General features: G+C 47.7%; 2 protein-coding genes across 2 annotated transcripts in view; both read right to left on the bottom strand.

Moving 5' to 3' along the window:
• LOC135542965 (NADH-ubiquinone oxidoreductase 75 kDa subunit, mitochondrial-like) lies at positions 1–4,909 on the bottom strand. The gene is made up of 9 exons (XM_064970090.1): positions 4,737–4,909; positions 3,457–3,585; positions 2,639–2,768; positions 2,192–2,352; positions 1,795–1,949; positions 1,472–1,647; positions 779–913; positions 475–547; positions 1–353 (listed from the first exon to the last, which is right to left on the bottom strand). Exons 1-9 carry the CDS (start codon positions 4,907–4,909, stop codon positions 247–249), a joined length of 1,239 nt encoding a protein of 412 aa, XP_064826162.1. The 3' UTR covers positions 1–246.
• Positions 4,910–8,652: 3,743 nt separating this feature from the next.
• Positions 8,653–8,770, bottom strand: part of LOC135542964 (kalirin-like) — a 66,889-nt gene continuing 66,771 nt past the window's right edge. The window contains 1 exon segment of the mRNA XM_064970089.1: positions 8,653–8,759. Within this exon segment, the coding sequence (XP_064826161.1) occupies positions 8,653–8,759 (107 nt within the window).

Raw genomic sequence — 8,770 nt, 5'->3', positions numbered from 1 at the left:
TACAGGATAGGATTTTATTCATAATCAGAGTACAGTTTCATTTTCAGCTTTCTTTAACAAAGCCTCTTTCCTCGAACATCTTTACAGCAAAAAACAACTTAAATATAGGAGACGGTCATCACTGTGTGTGTGTGTTTTGGCTGTCTGAGTGTGTGCGTATGAGTTCAGCAGATGGATGGTTCATCGACTGCATCAGCTCCCTCTGTGACGGCCTTCACACACTTGGCCATGGTCTGAGACGCTCTGCTAATGGGATCTATGGGAGAGATAGAGAATGTTACACACACGACGAGCTCCCTCTGTGACGGCCTTCACACACTTGGCCATGGTCTGAGACGCTCTGCTAATGGGATCTATGGGAGAGATAGAGAATGTTACACACACGACGAGAGGATCCCACCAGTTATCCATGTGCATTCACCCTCATCAGTCTGACAACACATTCACAGCTGTGTTATGATACATTATACATACCTGTCATATAGAAGTCTTTAGCGGTCAGCTGAGGAGAGACCAGAGGATCTGCTAGAAGAGTCTGATTCACAGCCTGAGAGAGACACACAGAGAGACAGACAGAGAGACAGACAGACAGACAGACAGAGACAGAGAAATAAAGGACAGTTGAGTATGCTCTCAATTTCAGTGTCAAAGACCACAGTCTCCATTTATGATTTCATAACAGCTGATCGTAAAGAAAAGTCAGTTAAGGGGTGGAATGGTCAAGGTTATGTTCTGACCTGTGAGAGTTTGAGGTTAGGGGCAAAAGGTTAAGGGTTACCTGTGAGAGCTGGTTGGCCTGTTTAAAGTAGTTGGCTTCCTCAACGTCGTCGTAACGGACCAGGTTAGGAGAAACCTCGGCCAGCCGACCCCTCACCTCATCCACAGAGTCATAGGGCAGAGTCAGCCCAGCCAGCTGCAACACACACAGTTACATATACACCCACACACACAGTTACATACACACACAGTTACATATACACCCACAGTTACATATACACACACAGTTACATATACACCCACAGTTACATATACACACACAGTTACATATACACACACAGTTACATATACACCCACACACAGTTACATATACACCCACACACAGTTACATATACACCCACACACAGTTACATATACACCCACACACAGTTACATATACACCCACACACACAGTTACATATACACACAGTTACATATACACACAGTTACATATACACCCACATATACACCCACACACAGTTACACACAGTTACATATACACCCACACACACAGTTACATATACACCCACACACAGTTACATATACACCCACACACACAGTTACATATACACCCACACACACAGTTACATATACACCCACACACACAGTTACATATACACCCACAGTTACATATACACCCACACACACAGTTACATATACACCCACACACACAGCGTCTTCAAGAAATGTATACGGTATATGTGTGTGTGTGTACCTCGGAGATGGCTCTGATGATCTTCCAGTCCTCCCTGGCCATGCCGGGCGCAGTGACGGCCACGCGTGTCTGTTGACTCCTCCCCTCTGTGTTGACATATGTTCCATTCTTCTCAGTGTACGCCGCGCCGGGCAGGATGACATCAGCCATGGTGGCGCCCACATCTCCATGGTGACCTGGCAACGATACACACATGTACCATACATATGCTGTATATAGCATGACAATTGTGTGTATCATGGGAAGTGCACTGGGTGTTCTACCCTGATAAATGAACATGCTGTCCTGTGTGTGTGTGTGTACAGATAGATAGGTGTGTGTACCCTGGTAAATGATCATGCAGTCTTTAGGCAGGTCTTGTCTGGTGATACATTCTCTGTCAGCTCCTAGCAGGAACAGAACCTTGGGCGGGGCTTTACGGATAGACTCCACCCCCGCCTTGTAGCCCAGGTCCAGGGCTGCCACCTGACTGGCTACCCTGCAGATAGACAAAAATATGATTGGACGCTAGTAGACACACACAAGATTACATTTTTTATTTATTTCACCTTTATTTGATGATTGGATGCTAGTAGGGATAGACTAAGTTGTTAGCTGTATGCTAAATGCTAGTAAAAGCTAGATGCTAAATGCTAATATTAGCTATTTACTAAATGCTAATAATAGCTGGATGCTAAATGCAACTAGAAGTTAGCCCAGTGATAGCTTTAGCATGCTAACCTGTGCAGCACGTTGAGGACCTTCCAGCCCTCCTCCACTCCGCTGCTGGCCCGGGCATTCTGGGCGATGGTTTGCACAGAGCTCAAGATGGCTCCTCCATCGTCCCTCTGAAGAGAGGCACTGCCCACCACCACTACCGGCTGCTTGGCCTGCGCGAGCACCTGGCGGGGAGAGAGAGAGAGGGACCGGGGAAAGGTTAGGGCAGTGCCTAACCACAAACAGAGCTGGATCACGTCCAGTAGTACACACCATTATGGAAGGCAGGTGGAAATACATTGGCTAGATTCTAGAACAGACGTGCTTCTCTGTCATGCAGAAGGACCAATCATGTCAGGTCTATTCAAGTCAATGTTTGTTACAACATTTCTATCAACAACAATACAACCCCCGCTCTCGCCGACTGCCTCCCCTGCCAATCCCTTCCCGGTCTGTGGTGGCCGTGGTTACCTGGCAGAAGGGGTGTGTTCCGTTAGCGATGTCCTGCAGCACCTGAGTGGACTCTCCCAGGTGGTCGTAAGTGTAACTCAGATCCACACTGCTCCCCACCACAGAAACCTTCAACTCATTATGCAACCAGCTGAGAGGAGGGGAGATGATGAGGAGGCTTCCTACTGCAAGTTGGTGTGTGTGTGTGTGTGTGAGCTGCAGACATCAATTAATGTGTGTGTGTGTGTATTTGCTGCAGGTAGCACTTTTGGATACATCTGTTGAAGAAAGCGGGACCTCACAGCAAGGATTGGTGTGTGTGTGAGTGAGTGTGTGTGTGTGTGTGTGTGTGCCCATGTTTAGGTGTGTGTGTACCCCTGCGTGCATTGAAATTAAGGGTTGGGTGTGTGTGTGTATTTGTGTGTGTAGCACTGTTGTGTGTACATCTGTTTAGGTGTGTGTGTACCTCTTGTGGACCGTGCAGTGGGGTCTCAGCAAGTTTAGATGTGTTTGTGTGTGTGTGTGTGTGTGTGAGTTTAGGTGTGTGTGTGTGTGTGAGTGTAGCCACATGTTTAGTGTGTGTGTACCCCTTGTGGACACGTGCATTGAAGAGTGGGGTCTAACGTAACCGAGGGTTGGTGTGTGTGTGTGTGAATGTGAGTGAGTTTAGGTGTGTGTGTGTGTGTGTGTTGTGTGTGTGTGTGTGTGTGTGTGTGTGTGTGTGTGAGTGAGTGAGTTTAGGTGTGTGTGTGTGTGTGTGTGTGTGTGTGTTTAGGTGTGTGTGTGTGTGAGAGAGAGAGTGAGTGAGTTTAGGTGTGTGTGTGTGTGTGTGTGTGTACCTCTTGCGGACGCGTGCATTGAAGAGTGGGGCCTCGTAACGAGGGTTGGTTCCTATAAGTAACAGCAGGTCAGCTTCCTCAATGCCACTGATCCCAGAGTTCAGCAGGTAGTTGGAACGCAGGTCAGAGCTACACAAACCACAATACAACCTTTTACTAATCATGAGCCAACCTATTACTTACCATAATACAAACTATTATTAATATACCATAACCAACCATAATCTAACCATGACACAACACTCACTCCTACTAACTCCTTCCCCACTACTCACCCCCCCAGCTCCCACACCCTTATTCTTGCCCCCTCCCTCCCCACTGACTCAGCACGCTCCCCACCCCTTTCCTACCTCCCCCTCCCTGATTTAACCAGCCCCAGCACCCAGGAAGAGACCCCACCCTGACTCACCATGCCTCAGCATCAGGGAAGACCCCCACCCTGACTCACCATGCCCCAGCATCAGGGAAGACCCCACCCTGACTCACCCAGCCCCAGCATCAGGGAAGACCCCCACCCTGACTCACCCAGCCCCAGCATCAGGGAAGACCCCCACCCTGACTCACCCAGCCCCAGCATCAGGGAAGACCCCACCCTGACTCACCCAGCCCCAGCATCAGGAAGACCCCACCCTGACTCACCCAGCCCCAGCATCAGGGAAGACCCCCACCCAGACTCACCCAGCCCCAGCATCAGGGAAGAAGACTCACCCAGCCCCAGCACCCTGACTCACCCAGCCCCAGGGAAGACCCCACCCTGACTCACCCAGCCCCAGCATCAGGGAAGACCCCCACCCCTCACAGCCCCAGCATCAGGGAAGACCCCACTCTGACTCACCCAGTCCCAGCATCAGGGAAGACCCCCACCCTGACTCACCCAGCCCCAGCATCAGGGAAGACCCCCACCCTGACTCACCCAGCCCCAGCATCAGGGAAGACCCCCACCCTGACTCACCCAGCCCCAGCATCAGGGAAGACCCCCACCCTGACTCACCCAGCCCCAGCATCAGGGAAGATCAGGGAAGACCCCACCCTGACTCACCCAGCCCCAGTATCAGGGAAGACCCTCACCCTGACTCACCCAGCCCCAGCATCAGTCCCAGGAAGAGACCCCCCCCTGACTCACCCAGCCCCAGTATCAGGAAGACCCCCACTCTGACTCACCCAGCCCCAGCATCAGGGGAAGACCCCCACCCTGACTCACCCAGCCCCAGCATCAGGGAAGACCCCCACCCCCTGACTCACCCAGCCCCAGCATCAGGGAAGACCCCACCCTGACTCACCCAGCCCCAGCATCAGGGAAGACCTCCTCGGTACAGAGCATCAGGTTGTCACTGTTCAGTCTGTTGAGCAGGTCCTTCAGACCCTGACTCACTCCAGCCCCAGCCAGAGCCTCTGCATCCACCATGCCTCCAGCTATGGCTGCCACGTCACTGCCCCAGAGGCATCCCTGCATGGCTGCCACTATACACACACACGATACCTAAACATACATACAGTGCATTCAGGAAAGTATTCAGACCCCTTCATTTTGTTACGTTACAGACTCATTTCAAAATGGATTAAATTAATGTATTTCCTCAAGCTACACACAATGCCCATATTGACATCACAATTCCCCACAATGACAAAGCGAAAACAGGTTTATAGAAATGTTATCAAATTTATTTTCCAAAACAGAAATACAATATTTACATAAGTATTCAGAACCTTTGCTATGAGACTCAAAATTGAGCTCAGGTGCATCCTGTTTCCATTGATCATCCTTAAGATGTTTGTACAACTTGGAGTCCACCTGTGGTCAATTCAATTGATTGGACATGACTTGGAAAGGTACACACCTGTCTGTATAAGGTCCCACAGTTGACAGTGCATGTCAGAGCAAAAAATCAAGCCATGTGGTTGAAGGAATTGTCCAAAGGGCTCTGAGACAGGATTGTGTCGAGGCACAGATCTGGGGAAGGGTACCAATGAAAAAAATCTGCAGCATTGAAGTTCCCCAAGAACACAGTGGCCTTCGTCATTATTAAAGGGAGGAAGTTTAGAACCACTAATACTCCTCCTAGATCTGGCCGCCCGGCCAAACTGAGCAATCGGGGGAGAAGGGCCTTAGTCAGGGAGGTGGCAAAGAACCCGATGGTCACTCTGACAGAGCCCCAGAGTTCCTCTGTGGAGATGGGAGAAACATCCAGAAGGACAACCATCTCTGCAGCACTCCACCAATCAGGACTTTATGGTAGAGTGACCAGACGGAAGCCACTCCTCAGTAGAAGGCTCATGACAGCCTGCTTGGAGTTTGTCAAAAGGCACCTAAATGACTCTCAGACCATGAGAAACAAGATTCTCAGGTCTGATGAAACCACAATTGAACACTTTGGCCTGGATGGAGATGAACGGAGCAAAGTACTGAGATCTTTGATGAAGTCCTGAGCACTCTGGAGCAGGTTCTCAGACTGGGGCGAAGGTTCACCTCCCAACAGGACAACCACCCTAAGCACACAGCCAAGACAACGAGGAGTGGCTTCGGGACAAGTCTCATGTCATTGAGTGGCCCAGCCAGAGCCTGGACTTGAACCAGATCAAACATCTCTGAAGAGACCTGAAAATAGCTGTGCAGTGACGCTCCCTTCCAACCTGACAGAGCTTGAGAGTATCTGCAGAAGAAGGGAAAACTCCCCAAATACAGGTGTGCTAAGCTTGTAGCGTCATACCCAAGAAGACTCAAGGCTGTAATCTCCAAAGGTGTTTCAACAATGTACTGAGTAAAGGGTCTGAATACCTATGTAAATGTGATATGTTAATTTTTAATACATTTGCAAACATTTCTAAAAAACGTTTTTTTGCTTTGTCATTATGGGGTATTGTTTGTAGATTGAGGGGGAAAAATGATTTAATCCCCTTTAGAATAAGGCTGTAACGCAACAAAATGTGGGGAAAGTCAAGGGGTCTGAATACTTTTCGGAATGCACTGTATATACTAACTTTTTATACAGACATAAAGATGAGACACAGACAGAAAACAGATCTTCAGACAGACAGAAAACAATGTCATTGCTGACAGTGTCCAACATGTCTGTTGAGTGACATCAGTGACAGACACTACACAGAGACTTACTGTTTCCGGCCACACGTGTGAGTACGTCTTCCCAGGATGTGGGGACCAGCTGTCCTGACGCGTCCTTCACCATAGGCTGGGTCAGCCTCTGGCGCTTCAGACCGTCATACGCAAAACCTACACACACACACACACACACACACATTATATATACTGATTGGAGTCCCAGCTGTTTGCAGGGTGATAGACAGGTAAGGGGCGTGGTTAGGGCCAGGTGGGTAAGTTCTATGTCTCACCTGGTCTTGTCTGAGATCCACTCCTCGTTGATGTCTTCGTTCAGGCGGGCAGAACCCTCATCACCTCTCCACCACGCGTACCACAATGATGTTACTGCCTACTGCATCCAACACATCTATAGACTCAGTCTTCCTGCAAACACACAGCAAGGTTACACACCCAACAATGGTACTGCCTACACCTTTATCATGTCTATATACTAGATCTAGAGTGTAGTTCCATCGTCCTTTTACAAACACACTTACCTGGTCTCCCAGGGTCTTGAGGTGAAGGCGTATGGTTTGGAAGTGAGGGCTCCTACGGGACAGATGTCGATGACGTTTCCTGACATCTCGGACATGAACATCTTCTCCACGTACGTTCCCACCTGCATGTTGTTCCCTCTGCCTGTGGTACCCAGGTCCTCTACACCTGCAATCTCACTGGCAAAACTGGCACAGGGAGAAAAAACAATCAGATCAACTGGTCAATACCACCCCATGGCCTGCAATCTCACAGGCAAAACTGGCATTTGGGCACAAAGGCCTAGCATTAGAATGTATACAGAGTGGAGATAGGAGTATGGTGGCTGAGAAGGACACTCAGAGCAGAGAGAGAGGAATACATTGATGACAAGGACATACTGGGGCTCCTGAGTGGCACAGCGGTCTAAGACACTGCATCTCAGTGCAAGAGGCGTCACTTATAGTCCCTGGTTCAAATCCAGGCTGTATCACACCCGGCCCAGCGTCGCCCTGGTATGGCCGGGATAGGGTCATTATTGTAAATAAGATTTTTTTTCTTAATTGACTTCCCTAGTTAAATAAAAGTAAATATACACTACTGTTCTAAAGTTTGGGGTCACTTAGAAATGTCCTTGTTTTGGAAAAAAAAAAAAAATTTAAAAATGGTCCATTAAAATAACATCAAATTGATCAGACGCTTGTTAATCTTGTAATTGACTATTGTAGCTGGAAACGGGCAGAATTTTTAAATTAAATATCTACATAGGTGTACAGATGCCCATTATCAGCAACCATCACTCCTGTGCACCTAATGGCACATTCTGTTAGCTAATCCAAGTTTATCATTTTAAAGGTTAATTGATCATTAGAAAATCGCTTTTGCAATTATGTTACACAGCTGAAAACTTGTTCTGATGAAGCTAACAAAACTGGCCATCTTTTAGACTAGTTGAGTATCTGGAGCATCAGCATTTGGGGCTGACACAGGCTCAAATGGCAAGAAACAAGGAACTTCTGAAACTCGGCAGTCTATTCTTGTTCTGAGAAATTAAGGCTATTCCATGCTAGAAATTGGCCTGTAATCGAACCCACAAATGTGATGCTCCAGATACTCAACTAGTCTAAAGAAGGCCAGTTGTATTGTTTCTTTAATAAGCACAACAGTTTTCAGCTGTGCTAACATAATTGCAAAAGGGTTTTCTAATGATCAATTAGCCTTAAAATTCTAAAATGGATTAGCTAACACAACGTGCCATTGGAACACAGGAGTGATGGTTGCTGATAATGGGCCTCTGTACGCCATGTAGATATTCCATTAAAAAAAGAAAATCAGCCGTTTCCAGCTACAACAGTCATTTACAACATTAACAATGTCTACACTATCAATATTATGTTATTTTAATGGACAAAAAAAAGGCTTTTCTTTCAAAACAAGGACATTTCTAAGTGACCCTTAAACTTTTGAATATATATATATATTCAAAAGTATATATATACATATAGAGAGAGATTTTTTTTAACCAAGCGAAGGGAGAGAGAGAGTGAGGAGTACGGTGGCTGAGAAGGACAAACAAGGAGGAGAAAGACTAGTACAGTGGCTGAGGGACATACTGAGCATAGTACTCACCGGATGCATGTGCACTGGATGCAGCGGGTCATGATTGTTTTGATGAGTGGTCCAATGTTCTTGTCCTCCACAGCCCGCTTGTCCTCAGAGAAACGACTGCGGTCTGAACCAAAC

This window comes from Oncorhynchus masou, chromosome 7 (assembly GCF_036934945.1).
Source record: "Oncorhynchus masou masou isolate Uvic2021 chromosome 7, UVic_Omas_1.1, whole genome shotgun sequence".
In the NCBI taxonomy this organism is placed as follows: domain Eukaryota; kingdom Metazoa; phylum Chordata; class Actinopteri; order Salmoniformes; family Salmonidae; genus Oncorhynchus; species Oncorhynchus masou.
Note: the sequence above shows the minus strand (reverse complement) of the source record. Positions and strands in the feature narration are given on the sequence as shown.